Below are 23,461 nucleotides of genomic sequence, written 5' to 3' on the forward strand. Positions count from 1 at the left end.
ATTATAATATATTGACACAAAGCAAGGGAATAGATTGATTTACAAATCAAAAGCGGAGTTTTAATTTTAGTTTAAGAAACTGTCATAAATGGTTAAAAAAACATTGCAGAGCGTTGCACCATACGGTTCCTTCGTTTCTTGAGTCAGAATCATTAAATTTGGTCAGCGTTCATACTATATATCAGTTCAGTGGAATCCGTTTTGTGGGATAACACTGTGATTTATTTGTTTCTAACACCATGCATCGGACAGGAAAATACAGTTTCAGTGAAAAAAAGATATCGATTCTGTTGTTAATGTGATGAAATAAATTGAAGAAGAACATCAGAAATTGTATAATAGTATAATGGATTACACTCAGTTTTAAGTAACGAATTCGTAGACGATATACCATAGTTATAGACAAAAGAAGAATAGTCAAATAATGAGTGTTACGAAATAAAAGGTTTGAGAAAAAATATTTTTGTGTCTTAAGATATTATAGAGAAGCAGAAATGATAATGCATTTTTAATAAAGTGGCTTTAAATAAACTTAGCGATACAATTCATAAATTGTGTTGGTTTTTTTTTTGTTCTTTTGCAGGTATGCCTAAGACTTTTTTTTAATGTTTACCTTAGGTTTACACAATGTTTACAAAGTGGTGAAAAGTTGCATTCTCGATATTATAACGTATGTTCGATAATTAAAAAACCTATACCCGCTAACACCAGCCTCAGCTATTATAGCGTGTTATTAACACTATAGTAGAGAAATACAACGGATTCAGTGATCCCGGAGAGCCCGAATAAAAATACTCAAAACTTCTCAGATAAAAATAAGCGCTATTTTTACAAAAATCATTTATCATTTTTTTAAACAGTGGACAAAATAATTGCATCTAGTTGTCAGGGACTCGATCGATATAGCGCCAGCTGAAAACCCAAACACCTGACACCTTTCTGTGTAGTTGATTAAACAGGTACCTGGTATCTATAATTGATGATGATGTTGTCCTATTGTGGGAAATAAAGAAACCTGAAACTATGATAATTGCTCTTTAATTAAATATGATTTATTAGAACATAACATGCAGTTTTCCTTCCAGGGCGATTATTCGACGAGAATGATTTTTTTTAATAACAGAATGAAAATAGTAGAATTAATGTAACGCTTTTTTAAGATGTCTTTGATATTGTTTCTTTGATTTGGGTTGAATTAGCTGATTTAACATGTGCAATGAATATAAGGTAGAGAACTTGTTGTGAAATAATTTATATCTATTAAATATCATTTTGATAATAAGTATGATAATCGGATTATGTTTTTATGAAAACAGAACCAAATGCAATATGTACAGTTTTGTCAAATTTCAATTCTGTATAAATCGGTATGCTTATTAATAAAAACCTTCGTGAAACTATGTAAATAATGACCAAGCTTACTATTTTCAACTCTGTTCTTTAGTCGCCGTTTTGTGCACACTTGACCTACTCTAGTTCAAACATTAAATATTTACAATCTCAATGTGACCCTATAAAACTGAGTATACATCAAAATAAGAAGGTTCACGTAACAGTAGCAAACGCGTGAAACACGCAACAGTTCTCTAAGAAAAACAATGCCTTTGTTTGTTTTATTGCTGCATGGTTAATTGTATTATATCATGAAAACTTTCATTCTGTGATAAAAAAGGCATAGATCTATTCCAAACACAATGTAAATCAAGTGCGACTCGTTTGGTAAGATAAGGCATCGATTAATCTGTTGCTCCCAATCAATTCAACCGGGACGTATTGCCCATGAAGACAATTTAGTGATGTGCACAATTTCATAACAATGTTAAAATCGATCGTTCCAGGTGATGTAACTTCTCCATCTGATAATGTGAAGAAATAACCATTTGTTTAATTTAATATAATCATATTGTATTACTTTCTTCATTCTATACATGTACAGATACAATTTCACATGCAAACTTATGAAAAACAATACCGATTTTCAGATGCTATTGTTATTCATAAAAAAGCAAAAAGGTATATATCAGCAGTCAATATGATATCATTAAAAAGTAGAATTTGACTATAAAAACAGAAATAATGATTGAAAAATGTGTCGCAGATTTTTTTCGTCGATTTGTTTCCCTGACAACTGGTACAGTCTTTATGAAAAATATACTTTATAGAATTTTAAGGTTGTACCGTTATCGATACAACCTTTGACAATGATAAAATTTAAAAATTTAATAGTATATAATGAAAATAGTGTTGTTTAACCCTTTCCAGTAAAAAAAAAAATATATATGATGAAAACGAAACTTAAAGAAAATAAAGTTATATCCAATGCATTTATTCAGAGACATAAATAACTATGTTATCTATGTCGCTGAATTATTTCATAAATTATATAAACATTAAAATTATGATAATTTAATAATATGGTAAATTCTCAAAATATTTAGTTTTGTACAATAAAACCATACTTAGTCAAAATCAACCCTGTATGATAAATTTTGTTTTCTATATTCATTTTACAATGTTTAGGTTTTTTATGTCCTAAATTGTTTTTAATATAATTTTTATATAAAAATCTGGAAACAAAGTGATCCCACGGAAGCATTTATCATAACAAAAATACATAAGAACTGCAGACTCGGTTTGAGTCTGTACATGAGGGATAATGAATACGTGCAACATATAGACAGAATTAAACGTTTAGGAAAGAAACTAGCATGTTGCTATATATAGTAGAATTTTGACCGTTTAGCAATATTTCGAATTTGTGTCATTCGCTCTTTTATACAAACATAGTCTTTGATTCGGGTAATGAAAAGTATTTTCTTTTTTAAGAATAAAGATCAATTATCTTGTTAAAGTTATACTGTGCTCATCTTTGATTGAAATATGGCAGAAATTTATTGAAATCTATAAAATTATTAGTAAAATATTTCTTATTTAAAAAAATAACGTTCAAACTATGTAATAGGCATCTGCGTTTCTTATTACGGGTCAGATTAAGCTGGTCCTGTCTTGAAAAAAAGCCAATTATTAAATTTCACTATATATACATAGAGTGTCCATTTATAGTGTGTAGGATTTTATACATAACATATCTATTTTATGTGGAGATTGTATATGTACAAAAAGACTGTATAGCAATTATCAAAAGTTTCAAAAATCAAATTTGAGCAAAGTATATCTTTAGCTATATGTATCAGGTAGGTTTAAATTCGTTAAACATACTTCACTAAATAGCAATTATATACATTAATATTAAAAATAAAATGTAATATTTCTAAATGAAGTATCCACAAATTTTTAAATGATACCTATTAAACTAATTTATTTTCAAATTTCGTTATTTTTACAATTCAATGGGAATTCGTTCTTATCATTTTTTACATTTTTTCAAGGTTTCTAATTGTTGTCTTTTTAAATATTTCATCAACAATTATAATACACAGTTAACTGATATTTCAAGCTTTAAATATTTGTCCACATTCCTATAGGTACATGTATGCATGTTGTTCAATGAAGATTAATGTAGTTTCATAGTCATAAGATAAAGATAACTTTTTCTTTCTTGGCTTAAATCTTAATATGATAGCGCAAAATAGAACAAAAAAACCGTAAAAATACACAGTGTCATTCAAAATGAAAGATTATTTTTACAGGAAGGACTACCTTTATTTGACCTGTAATAGGAAATGCAGCTTCCCATTCATAGTTTTACGCAATTTTTATTGAAATTAGACATATTCAGAAGAGAAATCATGGAGTTGAATACATTTCTGCAACAACAAAAAAACGTATGTTACCTAAAGATAAGCAAAGTATATCTTATAATAAAATGGAAAACATCTTGCAGCCCAGTGTTTTTTTACATTAATTATTTACTGTTTTAGGTATTGTACAAGTAACACATGCTTTGGCAAAGTCAAACTAGATAATATATTATAATTGACAAACAATTTATCAAAGTACTCAGACTTGTTTAATGGTAATCAATAGAAAATTAATCGTTTGTTTTATGTAACGTTAACATAAAAAATACATTAAACCACGTTGGAAACAAACATCAAATACATGCTTCTGTTTTACGACCCAAAACGCTCCATCCGCTCAAGCAGTAAAGTGTTACGGCCTAAATCATTTTCTATTAAAGCGGCCTTCATTATGTTTTTGTTTTTTTTTTTTGTTTTTTTTTTTGTTTTTTTTTTTGTTGAGAACAATTCTGTGTTGTTTTTTTTTTTTTTTTTGGTTTTTTTTGCAAACTATGTATTCCAGTAATTTTACCTAGGAAGAGTGTATCAATGCACTATTAAGCCTTCCCCGAAAGCTATTTATTATGCGCTGTGACGTTTTTATCAAAATAAAAGATTAAGAAACGAATCGTCCAGTAAACTAAATGACATACATGTATTGAGAACGGACCTGTAGATTAGAAGTATCGAGGGGGTACCTTATTGTCTGTGAATTTTATCGACGACAAATTTTTTTTATACCCTTTTTATTTGACAATTATATAAAACGATGTTTTTTATATAACATATTTAACATTTAGAAAGCTGAAGGCCGCTTTAAAAGCTTTATAAAGTATTAGCATTTTGCGTTATTGAATATCCCCGATTCTGTTGAAAAACATGTATTGCTTGTGTTGAAATAATAAGTCTAAAGTTAGGATCATTACGGCCATAGACAAAAAAAAAAGATAAAAAAGTAATTCATGATCAAAATACACAATTTTATGTTTGTTACCTTCACCATATGTTTAACATCAATATCTATTATTTGTTGACGTGCGTTAACAAAACAATCTGTCGAAGTTCCCGGTTGAATTTCTATTTTGGCGAATATTATTGAAAAAAAAAAGTTTACTTGATTGGGTAATCGTATCAGAATTTGCAATTGGTATTACTGCTTGCAGGTACTTAACGTCCTGTATGCAAAATATAAAATTATGCTAAAACAATCTCTTTTTTTGCAGGATTATATTACTGTTACTTTAATTTGCAGTGAATATAATCAACATAAAACCTTAGCAATGGGTAATTTGGTCACAGGTCGGGATGTGTCTCGTTTTAGTTTATAGTATAACACAATATGTAGAAGTATCTTATATCTGTAAATCCTAAGTTTTAATATCATTTTGTTTTTATCAATGGGAACTCTAAAAGCCAAATATAAAAATGATAATTAATAATGATTAAGCGCTTAATTGTTAATACATCAAACCTTTATTTCCTTTAAATGTAATTTCTATACATATGTGGCAATGCCTTCTTTTCTCTCACTGTCTTTTCTTTTATCTTTGTTTAATATTAGATCTTTTTGCAAATATTTTACGTTCATGTTTTTCTTTTCTTTTAATTTGTTCATTTTTTCTTTCTGTTTCCTTATGCTGCTGCTGGTTGTTGGTTTTGTTTTGCTGTTTTGCTTACCTCTATACTTGATGTTTCTAAGTCAAAACAATTCTATATATAAACAATGGATATCAAAGGTATCCTCTTTGTGAAACAACAACACAATGTTATGCCATGTTGCCAGTCAACATAAGTTGTTTAATATTAGATCAAAGAACTAATCATTCTACAAACAAAACCATTAACAGTACCAACTTGTTAAGTCAACAACTTATATGGCTGTAAGGGTTACTAATCAAACAGTTCTGACAATACGTCTGGGAATCATTTCACATTATAAGGTTACATGTACGCATTATAAACGTGGCAGAACGTTATAATTTGTTGTTTTTTAAGTTCATTTTATAAATAATTACGATGAAATATTATCTAAACCAATGTAATGTGCGATGCTTATATGAGTTTAACTAACTGTAGTTTTATCATGGGTATAAACATTATTTATTTAAGCTCAAATTAGCTGACAGCTTTGTATCAAACGTTACGCCATCTAGATCTTCCGTCAAATATAGCTCCCGCTGGAGCATTATCAGTTATGTCAGTAATGTTTTGTCACGGATTACGCTTTCCGGTATCCTTTTTAATCATGTTTAACAACGCATAATGTCCTCCGCCACGAGACATAACGTTTTTTTAAAAGCGTAATCTAATTAAGTTTACAAACCACAAAGCGGTTTAGAAAAAACAAAGTCGGCCTTTGAGATATCGATACCTCGTATATAACAAAATGATCAAAGGTAGATCCAATTAGTAACAATTAGCATGTTTTTAAGTTAAATTAATAGGACCCGTGGATACACTGATGTCTAATCAAATGGAATTCAAATTGATGGATTTTGCCCATCCTTTTTTAATTTGCGAAACCTCAAAGAGTACTCGAAATTCTCCGGAGCAATTTATAGTATATCAGATCAATGGAATAACACCCGTTGACTTATTACTGACCTCATATACTCTGACGAGCTTCTACAATTTTGCTCAACTTCAATCTTTTATATTATGTCGGCATGTATGATTCGAACCCTCTCGACCCGCTTACTGGTTGTTTCTTATTGCCATCATCATCATCATCATTATCATTATCATCATCATCCTCATCATTATCAACATCATCATCATCAAAATATCGCTATTACAAAAATGACATAACATCACCACCATTAGAATTATTATCTTCTTATTTTTCATCCTCCTTCTCCTCATGATCATCATCTTCATCTCCTTCTTCTTCTTTTTCTTCATTATCTTTTTTTTTAATTTAACATAATACCATGGTTCAGACATATATTCTAATGTTACATAAGTTGTAACATTTTATGGTATCAATTTATATAAAAAAAATTATTTCGTTATGTTTGCAGAAACTTTTAAATACGGCTATATTTTGATGATAAAATGTGGTAAACCTAATATTGCTTCACAAGTTTTGCGCGCATATCAAGGAAAGCACAACAGCTAAATTGAACATGTTGAAATTATACTATGTACCATTGGAAAATGACAATATTCGCCTGAAATACGATAAATGTTTATATGATATTATTATGCTTAAAGAAACCATTCCGTTTACAACTGTCTGTTTATTAACAAATACTTAACATTGAACACAGTTGTTTCACACGTGTGTATTATAATATATACGTATATTGGTTAATATAACGAGTAAAAAATGGTATTTCATGTGCTTCATTTTTTTTTTCAGTTTGAAAACAAATTCAAACTTAATTGATCATTCTCTGGTTAGATTTGCATGAATTAAAAAAAAATAACTAATTTATAAAACTACACACTTCAACGGAATAAGTATTGGTTATTAATTCCGGCCGGGATTCCTCCTCATTATTACAAAATGCAATATTAATATTAAGTGCACACCTTATGAACTTATGAAATATATCCAATGACTTTTTAATGTATGCACCACGTGATTTTTCCAATAAAAGTCATTATTGGATTCAATCCTATTGATTTAGCCTCGTTTTCATTTCAAGAGAACAAAAATTAATATCTATATCAAAGGCATATCGCATGCCAAACTAGCCTCGGATTTATTTTCAGGAAAAAAACCATCTTAAATCCAAATAATACTTATACAACAAAGGTCTGTCATAATGCCAACATTTGTGGTGTTTATGAGGATGTCATTAAACATCGGTTAGAACACAATTATACTGATTCTATTGGACTCGTACACAGCTGCAATACATCAAATTAACAGTTGATCCAAATATTGATATTGATCTTTTAATTGATCCTTTTTTTAGTACGCATATTTTTGTTATTGTTAAAGATCCTGATCTTTTCTTGGTGAACACAGGACCAGGTCTGGTGTTGCTTAAAGTTTGTAACTTCCGAGGTTTGCCAAAGTCATCTTTTATATTTCTGTGCCATACGACTAATCTCTATTGTGTTGGTGTGCCGTAAAACCAAATAAACAAAAAAAACTTACATCAATAGACATTTCATCCTATCAACGTCTTAAGCAAATTTTATATTTAAACAAACCACAGTGGAAAAAGAATATATATTATTCTTTCATGTTGAACATAGAATTTTAATATATTACACAACTATACGCAGAAATGCGCAAACAAGGTTAAAGCAGCATGCCTCCAGATGAGCGAAAAAATAGTCAATAAATCAAACATGTGAAAAAACATACTAAGATTTTAGGAAAAGTTGAAAGATTCAATTATCAAGTTATAATTTACATGTTATGAGCAATAAATGGTGAATCTTTCATTATGTGAAAGCGTTAGTAACGCAGTAAGGGCATTTTTTGCATATTTTGACATCTTTTTGTAATAAACGTGAGTGGTAAGTGTCATTGATAATGTGTAAATAGCTTTCCTTCGGTTCCTATACAATTTTATACATTTGATTTAATTTCAAAAATTTCATAAAAATGTGCATAAATCTTGAGGCGTGTTGCTTTATGATAAAATAATTAATTCATTGTTATTTGAAAGAAAATTGAGCGTTTCTTTTTTCATAAAGTCATTTTCTATATTTCTATAAATGGAATGCCTTCTTCAGTCTGTCTTCGTCTAATATCTGCTGTGGCTACTTCTGAAATTACATAACAAGGACTTTCAGGTATAGTGTACTTTTTTGTTTTTAATTTATATACGAGAGGATGTATACAAGGCGAAGGGGAGATACCCCAGAAGCAATGGAAATTAAATTGTATGAAAATTAAGACTCATTTCGAGAGCTACTGTCATGTGCAACATCTTCAAATTTTCCACGCCCCCTAGCACTGGACCAAACGGTATTCCATCTTCAACACTAAAGTGCTGGAGTCGATGATCCCAAAGAACAAGAAATATATATGAAAAAAACACTGAAATTGTGCTTGACTTGCTTTCAAAGCATTGAAAATGTTAAAAAAAAGTAGTGTTGCGTTGAAAGCCAGGATGCGCAGTACGAAAATGGAACCTTACTTTAATTGATTTAGACGCGTTCATTAGAAAGCGATACTGAACACTTGTTTAGCCGATTGCTAGGACGTGAGAGAGGTTTTTCAGGATCTCTCATTAACAGACGTACTTCCTCTTCGTATTTTGTTTTGTTCCGTTGCTTATTCGTGAGTGATATCCTTTTGTCTAAATATTTTCATATAACTAAGCATTTGCATAACTGTACATTGCAGGTGAATAAATCTTATTAAAACCATTTTAAAATTCCTTGATGAGGGAGAATTCATATAAAACAGTTTAACTTTTGATAAAAATCAGATACGGATAAAATTCACCCTGTTAATAAATGCCAATCATCGACAACCTTTCGTGGATTAAAAAAATTAAAAATATACGTGTTGTAACCTCCAAAACACGTTACTTAAATACAGATTTTGATTAGCCTTTCCTTCGGATGGCTTTTGTTAACAGAGATGTTGACTGTATAATAAAATAAATACTGCAGTACACTTCTTGCCACTCACATGTTAGAAGGTCTTCTGTCGTAATTTCTGTGACCACCTCTGCTATCTTCAGAACTTCTCCTTCTGTCTCTTCTATCTTCCCTCTTAACATCTTCTGATCGACGCCGCCTATCTCTTTTCTCGTCAGACGTTCGTCGGTTGTCCTCGGATCGGTGTCGTTTGCGTTTATCCCCTGTGTCGACCGAGGCTCTTTGCCGATATCTTCCAGTCTTCAAAAAATATATATTTAACACTTTAAAGTGAACTGGTCTACAGTTGGCATATTTTAAAATATTGATAAAATATATGTTGCAATAGAAATGTATGTATCGAGATTTTAAACTTTAATAGGAACTAAATGATATAATTTTCTTATTTATATCTTGATAAATTTGGTTACCAAATACAACTGCATAAATTCGCAAAACGGCGGGATTTTTTAGTGGTTGATGCGTCTGGCGTGTAATGTAAGGATCGCTTACCGCATGGGTTCAAACCCCGTTAAGGGCATGCCGTTGTTTCCTTGACCATGATTATCTAATACCCTTTGTTTGGGATCGGATTCGAGATGATGTCTATAAGCTCGCAGCATCATTTATATAATACGGTATAAAAAATTCCTATGATACCCTATTCTTTTCATCTTTGGATTTCATTGCTTATTTCAATTAAGCATTAGTCTTTACACGATGTTTTTATCAGTAAAAGGATTTTTTTCTCAAATGGCGACCTATGATTTAGCGAATTAAACTTTCTTTAGGCGACATTTTGTCAATCGAAGGGTATAAAGTGAGTGAAGATGTGAAAGTCAAAATAAGTTTATATTTTGTCTTAATTCCATTTAATTGTATAATTTAACTTGGAATGAACGATAGATAAACTCACATGACATAAGATATAAATATCTTTCGGAAATTACCTGTAAGGTTCGATTTATGAAAAAATGGGGCAGCCTTTTATATTTTAGGCAGATGTATATTTATAAAAAACATTTTCCGATATCAACTGTTGGTAAATCACCATTATATCAGTCAACCTTTTGAAATATATAGGCAATTTCGCTCAACTTAACTATGCAATAAAAAAGAGCATAATGTCACTTTAACAGTCATCTTTTTATGCAATAATGTTCTTAATTCATTTTCATTACTGAACACTTTTTAATATAATTTTATATAATGACTTACATTATAATTTGTATTTCCTTCGCCCTTGTATTTCTTACTAGGACTCTGCTTCATGCAGTATGCACAGACCCCGATTATAATGGAAAGAACGATAACCCCTGCTGCCCCGGCCACAACCGGAAGTACCCAACCTTTAGAATGGAAAAAAATCAGAACAATAATGTTATTTCTGTTCATATATCGTTTAATATACAAATATGCAAAATTACCTTCAAATCCGGAAACCTTTCTAATCCGAACTTTATTCTAGTCCAAACGGGATCGGATTAGACAGGTTCCACTGTAGTTACAAAAGGAGACTCTTAAAACTTATTTTATTTCTATATATGTATATTAATTGATTTTGTTTATGGCATTAGATTTAAGCACTTATCTTCGTTAAAGTTTTCTGCAAGTAAGAAACATTAACTTCTTGGACATTCAAACGTGCCTTCCCAAACGCTGCAAGCAGGGAATATTTTAGTCGGTGTGCTTGATTAAGTTTCGAGAATATGTTCTACTTTTCATTTGAGGTAACAGATGCTTTTTCAGAATAAAAGTAGCTTATTAAAATTAGTTGTAGTGTGTAGAATTTTGATAACTGTTATATGTATACAGTTTTGTGTTTGTAATAACAAAATATCAAAAATAAAAGCAAAACAACAAACAAAGCAAGAAACAAAACCTGTTAAAAAGACGCCCGACTATTCTGAGTGCTTTGCTTGTGTAGTGCAGAATTTTCATAGTTCAAAGAGGGTCATAATTCAGCCAAAACCCCTTATTAAAGTTATGGGACTTGGGGAGTAGCTAGCCTCGTATTATTCTGGCAAATATATGTGTATGTGTAAGTTTCAACTCATTGCATGCAGTAATTCTGGAAATACGCACTTGCACGCAAAAACAGTATAATTGTTATCACTATACTTTCACTTTTTTCGAATAGTCAACCTTATTTAGAAATAATATGCAACAGTATTAGGAAAACGGGCATTAATTATAAAACCATGTACAAAAATGGCATTTTACAGGTACTGTGTTAGATATCTTACTCGGGAGTCCCTCTTCCTTCTTTCCTAAAGGGGTTACCAACGTCGTTACTTCTTGTGTCGTTTTCTCTGGTGTGTTTTGATTATCTGACGTCACTGGTGGCGTCGTAGGTTTATCTGTTGGTGGGGTAGATGGTGGCGTATATCCACTACATGTTGCACAGCAATCTGTGTAGAAACGTGAACAGGTCGTGTCCGAGCGGTCACATCCTGCTTTCCTGTCCCCGTACTTACAATCTATACAGAACGAAAAGATATTTGGGCTCATTTTTAAAATTAAATTCCTAAATGTTTAGGAGGTCAAGCTTCCGTGAACTCAATATTTCATTGAGATTAGATGTTCTTAATTTTTTTTTGCTCTTAAATGTATTTTAGTACAATTGTCTTATACATGCGAAAGTAGCGAAACATTATCACTCGAGGAAAATAATATCTGATTTTACAGTTAATATATTGTTTTCAACAACTATTTTAATATATAAATTAAGTGATTTTGCGTTTATTTACCGTCTTCTTGGTAAGTATTTATGTAGAAAAATCTTTATAAGTAATAGGGCCTTTCTAAATGTTTAGTGTTTTCTTCCTAATCCCAGTAATTGTAAGTAATTGTGGTATCTTTCTCAACCACGAATCCGTTGGTTCGATACCTGATGTGGTCAACACAGAGTGATTTAAAGGTTAAGATCCTCCGTGCCCGAGTGGTTAAGGTTGCTGACTTCAAATCACTTGCCCTTTACAGCTGTGGGTTCGAATCCTGCAAAGGATCATTGATTCTTTAATGTGAGGAAGATAACCAGCTAGCTTATGGAAGATTCGGAAATAAAGCACGAAATTACGCCCGACATCTTTCTTCACCACAAAAGCTGGACAGTCGCCATATGGACTTTTCAAAGTATCGGTGTGAATTGAACACTCAAACCCATCCAAAATGAGTTGTAAAAGAGCAGTACATTACCTGCTGGTAGATTGACGTATGACTGTGCAAAATCGTGGCATGTTTTGCAGCATTGTGATTCGTGTATGTTTTTGTCGTAGCACTGCTTAGAACTAATTTGACTGCAATCGCTTTCATCACCGTATTTGCAACCTATGTACATGTATAAGGAAAATAAATGAAATAAAGAAAATAGAGTACACGCAATTTTAAAGTAACACTAGTTTAATATAACCCTTTGCCGTGAATAACGTCTTTGACATCAGGAAGTCAAGCAAGGCTGCAGGTTCGAACCTTCTGTAATGCTCAGCTTTACTTGACCCGTAATATGGAACTAAAAATGGTAGTGTTTTGTATTTTAAAGAAGGATCGCTTTACTTGACCCGTAATAAGGAACGCATATTCTCATTTATATATAGCTTGTACGTTCTCTTTTTTAAAATAAGACTTATCCAGTACGAATTTTATAGATATCAATTTATTTCTGCAATAAGAATATTTAACTCAAAGATGAGAAGAGTGTATCTTTAATTGAAATACCGATATTGTTACTTTAATAGAAACTAGTAATTTACCTTCTATGTCGGTTTTGCCAGCACCACACGTTGCGCAACAGGGCTGTTCTATAGTCACCTGATAACATTTCCAAAGTTGGTCTCCAGCAAGAGTTGTGGCGCAAGATGCTCCGCTGATGAAATTGCCTGTCTGGTCTCCGTGTAAACACGATTCTGTGTTTAGAAATAGTAATTTACTTGTGCAGATTATTAATTAATTAATTTATTTATTTATTTATTTATTTATTTATAATTGACATGTTGCTGATTTTCTGTTCATACTTTAAAGGCTCATTTTGCCCAAGATATTTATTTATTTATTTATTTATAATTGACATGTTGCTGATTTTCTGTTCATACTTTAAATTCTCATTTTGCCCAAGAAATGTTTTATCTTTATCAGAAGCTATTTATTTTTGGTTTACAGTCATATTTTCAACAACAAACCAATAAATAAATAAATAAATATAATAAATAAATCATTGGTCAATTACCTAAACCGCCGTTTTCTTCTTTTGCTTTTTGAACGAAATACTACTTTGTTTGCATTTTTCTACTTTGAATGGCAATCTTTTTCACATTTGGCGCTTTGTCACTTCCGGTAACAAGCGTATAACATGCTCTAGAACTATTATTTAAACTTTGTAAAATGCATGTTTGCTCTTTCTTAAAGAGTAAAATGTTCTCGTTAATGTGACATAATGTGCCTTTGATAACAACAAAGTCATTAAAAAAAACTGCCAACAAATTTTGTTACACGAGTACATGACTGTATCTATATTGAGTACGGATTGTTTTATTTGTTTGAATAATGGAAACAGCTTGACAATTATTTGCAGCAATAAAGATGTGAAAGTACTCTAGCATACACGTAAATTTCCTTTTCGTAGAAAACATCACCTTAGCGAAATGCCAGTAATCATTTTGGCGATAACCTAAATCCGCTGGCAATTTTTTTCTATATTTAGAAAATGCTTGTCACGTGAGAGGATGCTATCGATGTTACGTCATTATTAGAGGGAAAAACCAAAATGGCGGTTCGTATATTAGTCATGAGCCTGCGTAGATTTTCATCATCTGAGTTAAATGGTAACTGATAAAGTTGTTCTTAATTTTTGTCAGAAACATACCGTCTGCTTCGGGGGCCTCCACTGCCGTCACACATTTACCATTCCAGCACCACTGTAAATACAATATTTAAAAGTACATAATGAGCCGCGCCATAACAAAACAAACATAATGGGTTTGCGACCAGCATGGATCCAGATCAGCCTGCGCATCCGCGCGGTTTTGATCAGGATCCATGCTGTTCGCTATCAGTTTATCTACTTGTTATAGGGTTTGTAAGCGAACAGCATGGATCCTGATCAGACTGCGCGGATGCGCAGGCTAGTCTGGATCCATCCTGCTCGCAAACCCATTATGTTGGTTTTGTCATGGCGCGGCTCATATAAAATCATCAAGATTTCATTTTTACTTTGTACCATATTCCATTTTTATTTCATTAAAACGTTATTTTATTCTTTTTCATTCTCACAGCAGACAAAATTTCTCAAAATTTTAAAATATGCAAATCTAATTTATGATATTTTTTTTTGTTCTGATAAAAACAAACCAAACTTATTTCTGAAATTTTGTCATTACCGTAATTTTCGAAACGCATTCGTAAATTGGATGTGTACTCCACGAAGACGTTTAATAAATACATTTCCATTAATTTGTGTCTGAATAGAGGAAAAAGCACATTTGTTCGTGCATTACCGTCTGTAGAAGTACGGAACCGCATTTAACGGCATTTAGTGTGCCCTCGGACTGGTTAAATCCATCGTCCTCGGGCTTTAAACTCGTCTTCGTGCTTTTGCAGATGTTTATGCACAATTAATTAATGCACAAGAAAAAGGTACATAAACTCTTTATTATTGTTTAGATGTTCGCAAAAGCTGTGTTTGGATATATAATCTTCAGTTGGTAATTAAATCAAATGACTTCAAATTTAAAGGTAAAGACAACAATATAATGAGATTATAAAGCTCGTTATCTTTATATTCTTTTTTATTCCTTTCTTCAATATTTACATTTGCAATGGATAAAAACACTTTTGCATGTTAAGAGATAAAAAAAACAAATTGTGAATTAAAAACAATATTATAATTGGCATTGAATATTTAAGGATGTTGCGCAATTTGAAATAATTTCTTCTTGCACGCAGTAGACCATAAACGGAGACGACAAACATGTAACATCACGGGAACACGTGTCGTCGTTGCACGTTGTTGAATATGCGTGAATCAGGCCGTCATTTGAAAATAGCACACTGCAATTATTCCGCAAGTGCAGTATTTTTGTGCAAAACCCTTATACTTTTTTTAATATCTCGACCCCATTGGCTCGGGTTTTAAAAACGTCCTCGTGCATCAGTAGATAAACCAATTAAATATGAACAAACGGCATTCTACTGGTATCGACAATCATCACTATGTTTAAGGAAGGCAACCTTCTTCTATTTTATCAATCCTATTTTTTTTCAATCGCAGTTACTTCCCTTAGTAAGCCGATAGGGAAATCACTGTTTATCATTTGTTCAATGTTACCTGACTTCATTCTAAAATTATGTTATAATTGTAAAAACTTAAAAGCCGTGCACAAATAAAAATACCGTGAGTAATATTCCATTTTTCAATTTAGAATCCTATATCACAAAAAAAAATGAAAATCTTAACAAAAAACTTCTTTTAAAGAAACTCATACCTTTTTATTTCCACATGTTGTACCATCTGCAGGTATAACATACGTTACTTTTGTAAATCCAAGTTGAGTGCATGCCATGGCCGTACATATCCTCTCCCATGCAGTAGAATGCCTTTGCTGGAGAAAATATAAATATATATTTATATAATTATATACCCGAGTATATTTTTATTTAATGTGTGGCCGGTGTATGATTATAACTCCTTGGCCGTAATAATGCTTGTAGAATAATTTTTCATTTTACTTCAATTTCATTTTTATACTTTTTTATGAATATTTTTCTTATTGGATTAAAAACTTATCTTTTTTGGTTGAATAAGAAACAGTTAACATTCATGCATATCACACAGGATTATCTACAGGTTACACCGATGCTAGAAAACCTATCTTACACCACCCTCTCCCTCCCCCCACCCCCATGTAAGACAAATCGTGTAGTTAAAATGGCAAAATTCCGCGCGCCGTTCACGAATGAATTCCGTTCTCTAACCGGCGTCGTTGTGCTGTTATGAATAAATTTGTAAATTCATACGCTACTATAAGAAGATAATCCTGAATGAAAATATTATTTCTCGTTATTTCTTTCTCAATAATGATTAATATGTCATATGTAAGAATAAGAATCAACAATAGCATGAATAGGGCTGTCATAAAAAACACAAATATCTAGCTCTCGGGTTACTGTATAGCGGAAACTCGGTAGAGTCTCGTTACCGCCGTAAGCCTCGGTATAAATATGTAAGATCCTTATAATATTCCGTGATTTTAAAGCTTTAATAATGCCTTCAAGAGACATAAAAAGCTTCGATATGACACGGAACAGCACAGAATCGCTGTCTTTTTAAATCTTGATCAGATAAGTAAATGTAGGACGTTTGCCGATTCAAATTGTCGAACAATATATTTGTACAATATAAACTTAAACAACAAAAACAACAACAATAATAATAATAAAAATAATAATAATAATAATAATAATAATGATAAAAATGATAATAATGATAATAATAATGATAATTAAAGGCCCATTATGGATTAGAAACGCTTTTATGTATATTTCTCAAAAGATATTTTTTTTATTTTTGGCATACTTTTAAAGGCTCCAAAAAGTTACTCATTGGCTAATTACCTGAACCATTTTTTCGAGTGCTGCGTTTTTGCAGTTTGTACAGTTATAGTGATTTAGTATTTTGTATGGAAGTCAAAATACTACATGTGTACTTTGTTTACATTTTGCTACTTAAATGACACATTATTTCATATCTATCGATTATTTGTGCGGGTTACAAGCATGTGACTTGCTTTAAAATCATTATTTAAATGTTACTTAATTCATGTTTGCTCTATCTAAAGAAGTAAAATTTTATTCATTTCTTCTGTGCTTTTAATGATAATAGTAATAACATAAAGAATTTTTAAAAAGTTCTCATTAATACTGTCGATTGCATAAATAAGATAATTAAAAAGTACTTAAAGGCACTACACACTCGAAACATGACTGAGTCCGGGTCAAGCATTAACTGACACTGTTTGTCAGGCGGATATAACTGACCCGGTGGACTTCCGGTCGGTTGAAGAACCGTTTCGGTGTCGTCTTCTTTCAAACAGTTATTTCCTGACCTAGATAAAAGAAACACAGAAACATTGTATAGTAAGTGTATTAAAGATGCATGCCTCCAGATGCTTATTTCAAGAAAATCAACTATGAGAAAAAATGTTTAAATATTTCAAGAAAAAATATTCCCAGTTCAAGAAATAGTTTGTATTATCAATAAATCAAATGTAATTCTGATTTTTATTTGACTAGGAAAAAATAGTTAATAATCCAGATGACCACCGCAATTTTCTATTAATAGTGTTCAAAATGTATCGGTAATGCCCAATTCATTTTTGTAGTGCAGGTAGATTTTATATCGTATCATCCACCTTTTTCATTAATAATTATTGGTTAAGTGCAATTATAATATATATTACTAATTCAACTCAACTTGACAGCGAAATAAATGAGCGTAATGTCACTTTATAACTGCTGATAAAAAGAAGTATAATTATTACGCTTTCAGATCGTCCAGCTTTGATTTGAATGCGTTCGCTGAACATGGAGAAAACTTCCAAGGATGTGTCGCCCTCGAGTCTATATAGACAGAGTTGATTGAAGAAAGTATGAATCCGTATTCATCCTGGCAGTTCTGATCACCGGCATCTTTGTCGTGCAATCCCCCTAAACTTTACAAAAAATAGAGTTTTTAGTTTTATCACAACAAATTTGACACGGTTCTTTTATAATACTACTTTCTTAAATTTACTACGTTGCTTCTAAAAAACTTAATAATTCATTGCACCATTGCACATATTCAGAAACAGTCGCCCTCATGTGCGTTTGTTACCTCTTGATAAATAAAACCAAATTAAAGGTTGTTGGTCGTAATAATCTTTGGTAAGGCTTATACGAAGTTGTTATATGACCACATATTTACAATTACCTATGGTTTTATTTATTAAACTTTGCCTCGCGCCCTCGCTTTCTAGCATGTTTTCGCTCCTTGCCCCCGCCATTTTAACTTGTTAAAATTGGCGGTGTCGCGGGGCGAAAACACGAATGGCACAAATCAGCCACCATAATTTATATATGTTTGAGCTCATGTGACGCTGTTATCCAGTTTCTTCAGCATAATTATTCATGGCTGAGCTTTTATAAAGCTCATACCACATATTATATTAAATCAGAAGAACATGCAACAGGGCTTATGTTTTAGTTGTAACATAGTATACATGTATTATGTCCTATTTGTGAGACTAGTACGTTCTTGTTACCACAAGAATAAAATTAGTATTACCTGTGATTAAGCTCATGTGCAGCTTTTACCACGTGTACCACATAATTATAAACTCAGAATTACCTGTGACAAAGTTCATGTGCCGCTGTTACTGCATAAGCATATGAAATCAGAACTTAGAATTACCTGATACCGAGTTCTTATGCCGTTGTTTCCACATAATGTTATATACTCAGATTTATTTGTGATCGAGTTCATGTGCCGCTATTACCTTATCATAAATTAGTTACACTCAGAATTCCCTGTGGGCGAATTCATGTGCCGCTGCTACCACATAATCATATAAACTCGGAACTCCCTGTAGCCAAGTTTATGTGCCGCTGTTACCACATAATTATATAAACACAGAACCACCTATGACCAAGCTTATGCAACGCTATTACCACATACATTTTGAAATTATATAACTACAAATTCAGAATTACCTGTGGCCGAGTTCATGTGCCGCTGTTACCACGGATATAAAATTAACCTTGTCTTCTACGATTGATACAGACTTATCAGTGCATATTTCTCCAGTATATGCATAACCTAGAATATAAACAGTAATTATAATGATTTGTAAGTGGAATTTGCTTTTAATTCTGACATAACATTTATGTATGAAATAAAAAAGGTCAGTTTGTAAATTTTAACTTTAATAACAAATTAGATTTTAGAGTTCAAATAAAATACTTAAGCCTGTACAACATGGAGATTATAAGTCATGTTATTTCACACATTAAAAAATTGATAATTAAACTTCATCATTCGAACCACGTGATGTTCCAAAATAAATCATTATTGTACATGTATCAAATCCTATCGATTTAGCCTCGTTTCTTGTTCCTGAGTCCAACTAATCCATATTCAATTCATATTGTACCATATAAAGCCTTGTTTTCATTTTCAGAGTCCAAAATAACTATATCAAATACATATTGTAATTCATCAAGCTTTGCTTTTATTTTCAGATAATAAAAATCATACCAAATCCTTATTTTACATAAAGTGAAAAACGTTCTGTGAAAATGTCAAATAAATGGTGGTGTCAAATAGAGATCATTATACATTGTAAAGGAGAATACTAATTAAACTGGACCCATACGCAGCTTCAAACCCTTATCGGACTCGATTTGCGCCTCGTCCAATACAGGTTTAACAGTTATGTACTCATCCCATGTAATTCAATATTGTACTCAACAATGTGGTTATAATGACCTCATACTATAAGTTGCACCAGCATCCCAACAATATCATATTAACGAATTATTACAAATAGGGATTTATTTTTATATCATTTGAAGATCTTACCTGCAGCACCGGCGTTTCCGGTCAGGGCAATTTCTCGTCTGCAATAAATGATTAAAACAAAGTCATCATGATAAAAATAATAATAGCGGCCATAAAATACGATCACGACGATGATGAATATGTTGTTGTTGTTGTTGTTGTTGTTGTTGTTGATGATGATGATGATGAATATGTTGTTGATAAAAGTGATGATGATGATGATGTTGTTGTTTTTGTTTTTGTTGCTGTTGTTGTTGTTGATGATGATGATGATGATGATGATGATTTTGTTTCAACTCATCAGTTGTGTGTTTTTTTTCACAACCTATCTTAAGGTTAAGTTATGCTGAACATATATTTTACACAACACGACCATTGCTATGGTTATTTTGCGACCAGTTTTAAAGGTCGGTGCATTTGATCATGGTCTCATGCATGAGCCGACATTCAATTAAGTAGTAACCATTAAAGCTTCTTTTTAAACCTGTTAGACCGCCTTTTCATGAAGCACGTCACTTTCTCAAAACCTAAGTAGTAGGTGTGGCATGCAATTTGAAGGTCAGTGGATTGCAACAAAGTCAACATACTGTTCAGTTTTGGTAAAAAAAAATAGTAGAAAAAGATTTCAAGAAAAAACAAAACGAAAACAAAAAGTAACAAGACATACGCTGTGAGAAGCATGTAGTGATCCTTATTCATAAATGTGTCCCGATTGCTGATTTTTTGTGTTTTAATCCATTTTTCAAACTCGCCGAGGAGGATCTCTCCGTCAATTACACCACGTGAAAATAATGTTGTGTCCGCATTCTGTGTAAATGCCGACTCTTCTGCTGTCTTCAAAAAAAACCCCAAAAAACAATCAAACAGTTTCCAATATATATATATTTGTAATATAATATAATATAATATAATATAATATAATGTAATGTAATATAATATAATATAATATAATATAATGTAATGTAATGTAATATAAACTCGTATTGCATTGATTAACTCTGCAACTTTCAGTATCATGCATCTATTGTTGTGAATATTATATACGTATACGGTAATTTTTGTTGCTAACATGTATACTTTGTAGCTTATTATTTTTATCGTGCAATGATCGTAATAAATCTTGGTATATCACCAACATTGTTCTTCTTTCACTCCTGACAGCGTATTCAAAGCATCTCATTTTTTACATTTAACGTCGCACAGTTAAGGTCATATGGCGACTTTCCAGTTTTTACTCGTGGAGAAAGACCTCAGCTGACCCTGTGTGCATGATTTCAGGTACGAAAGGGTACCTGAGTAGAACCACCAATGTTCCATAAGCTAGCCTGATAGCTTCCTCACATGAAATAATCCAAAGTCCCTTGCGGAATTCGAACCTACAACGGTGAAGAGCATGTGATTTGAAGTCGATGGCCTTAACAACTCGCACCAAGGACGCCCCAGACAACTAGACCAGTTAATTTGATGTTTTATATAACACAGTTGTGATATTAACGCCAAAGTTTTATGCTATGCAATTTCAAAGAAATTTAAGAAATTTAATACTCTACCTGAAGCACATAGATGCCAGTTAGCTCCACGTCGATATCAAGACCATAGGTAGTCTGTAAACCCTGGTACCGCAAATGAATCTACGGTGAAAAATAAACTATTATAGTAAAAGGGGAACGTCACAGTACCATGAATAAATACAAAAGGTTAACGTACCACGGAAGACCGGTGGAGACATTTCAACTTCTTGAATTCTCGGGTTCATCTTCACGAATTCACGACTTCAACTCTATTGTTTCACGATTTCAACTTTATGAATGTACGTGAAATTATAATAGTGAATTCATGAAGTTGAAATGTTTACAGTCGTCTTCCGTAGTTTACAATGGCGATAAATGCATGATGAAAAATAGTATATAAATCAAACACACACTTTGGTATGTACTATCACATCATATATGTAAGAAATACGTAACGTAGAGTATATACGTAACGCTGTTTATTACGTCGAACGAAATGTTAATGAAAGTAATTATCAAACTTCTTATTTCTGACATTTTTTAAACTAAAACTTGATGTATTGGGGTTTTAGATACGCTCGATGATTTCAATACGAGCTTATTTTCTACAAACATTCTTCTAATTTACATTTTGTTTATTTCTTGCATACTGATGACATTTTTTTTTGTGTTTTACGTGGATTGCAAATGTCACTTGCAATGTGTAAATTACTTTCTTTGGTCACTTGCAAACATTTTACTCTTTATTACATTTTCAAAATTTTCATGAAATAACCATGAATCTGAAGACACGATGCTTTGATGCAAAGCACGTGTTTCAGTGTACAGTATACATCTATATTTGCTCGATTGAAAAAGATTGGTGTGCATAAACAAAAGATAAATCTATGGACAGAGGTGCAATAAAATAGAATTTTGAGAAGTTATAACGCCTTTGTATGACCAATAACAATTGCAAAAAGACAAACTTGAAATAATAAAAGAAAACAATGTATCCTCAAGAAAGTCAATCTTGCTTACTCCATTTCCTAGGAAAGTATACATTTTCTGTATAAGGTCAAGGGCTGCCGCATCACGCTCTACTTCTGTACCGGTAGTTTGTGCTCGCCAACTGTAAAATAAAGAAACCTTTTAAAGTATTTTCGACTTGACTTTCGTTTCTTTTTTGGGATGTTCGCAGTTTTATAAAGAAACAGTTTGTTTGTGTTGCGAGAAAGAAGTCCGTCTCTGATTTTTTTTTTGCAATCTTAAATCGTTGCAAAAACTTACGTCCCTAAAATTCTAGTTCAAAGCTTGGTCAAAGGCTGGTCAAGTGGACACAAAAAAAATCGTTATAACAATAAATACTAAGACTAATAATACGGAATAGTTAAAATGTTCTCTTAATATAAAAATACAGAATTTAATTAGAAGTTCAACATTATTACAATTTCTAAAAAAGTATTATTAAGGTTACATACAATGAGTATAGACTATAGTCTACCACAAGCATTAATTCCACGAATGTTCGATCAGCCGCCCTCCGTAACCGATGATTGACGTTTGGAATTGAATTATCTAGAAGAAATATAAAAAAACGTGTTGAATAAAGCCCAAGTCACATTAGAGCTTACGACCAGTGAAGACAAGTTCACGATCACCAGTGACCTCTGGTCGCGGAAAATCTTTAAAACGTCTTACCACGGTCATCGATGATCTTTGACAGTCGCAGGTTATCTTATTTAGGTCCCACGACCAATTTCAGTTGTAGAGAGGTTTTTGAGCTTGCACCAAAACCTCCTTGCGATCAAACAGGTCGCTAGTGATCTTATAAGGTCTTATGGCTGTCGCACGATGGTCGTTCGGAAGTGCGACAATCTTACAACAGTCTTTACAAATTGCCACTAGTCACTGATAATCTTAAGTAGTCTTTAATAATCGTGTGATGGTCGTACGACAAGTTGTAGGTGATCGCATGTTATGTCACGTGTAGTCGTAAGTAATCCAAGGCAATCTTGAGACCATCGTACGTTTACTTATGACCTGTCGTGCGATTGTCAATGATGACTTGTCTTACGATACTCGCAAAAGTA

The 23,461-nt window shown here is 32.0% G+C and overlaps 1 protein-coding gene across 1 annotated transcript in view; it reads right to left on the minus strand.

The window, feature by feature from the left end:
* Positions 1-7,908: 7,908 nt before the first annotated feature.
* The window catches only part of LOC132719123 (A disintegrin and metalloproteinase with thrombospondin motifs adt-2-like), a 28,475-nt gene continuing 12,922 nt past the window's right edge, over positions 7,909-23,461 (minus strand). Inside the window, exons 4-19 of the mRNA XM_060702867.1 lie at positions 22,850-22,946; positions 22,410-22,500; positions 21,429-21,509; positions 20,546-20,712; positions 19,900-19,937; positions 19,032-19,137; positions 17,825-17,995; positions 17,257-17,389; positions 15,770-15,886; positions 14,152-14,203; positions 13,043-13,195; positions 12,489-12,620; positions 11,537-11,770; positions 10,509-10,639; positions 9,343-9,551; positions 7,909-8,468 (exon numbers count right to left, since the gene is read on the minus strand). Of these exons, the coding sequence (XP_060558850.1) occupies positions 8,447-8,468; positions 9,343-9,551; positions 10,509-10,639; positions 11,537-11,770; positions 12,489-12,620; positions 13,043-13,195; positions 14,152-14,203; positions 15,770-15,886; positions 17,257-17,389; positions 17,825-17,995; positions 19,032-19,137; positions 19,900-19,937; positions 20,546-20,712; positions 21,429-21,509; positions 22,410-22,500; positions 22,850-22,946 (1,934 nt within the window). The 3' untranslated portion in view covers positions 7,909-8,446. The remainder of the gene's footprint in view (positions 8,469-9,342; positions 9,552-10,508; positions 10,640-11,536; positions 11,771-12,488; positions 12,621-13,042; positions 13,196-14,151; positions 14,204-15,769; positions 15,887-17,256; positions 17,390-17,824; positions 17,996-19,031; positions 19,138-19,899; positions 19,938-20,545; positions 20,713-21,428; positions 21,510-22,409; positions 22,501-22,849; positions 22,947-23,461) is intronic.

This window comes from Ruditapes philippinarum, unplaced genomic scaffold, assembly GCF_026571515.1.
Source record: "Ruditapes philippinarum isolate M1 unplaced genomic scaffold, ASM2657151v2 ctg2103_1_1_1_1, whole genome shotgun sequence".
NCBI lineage: Eukaryota > Metazoa > Mollusca > Bivalvia > Venerida > Veneridae > Ruditapes > Ruditapes philippinarum.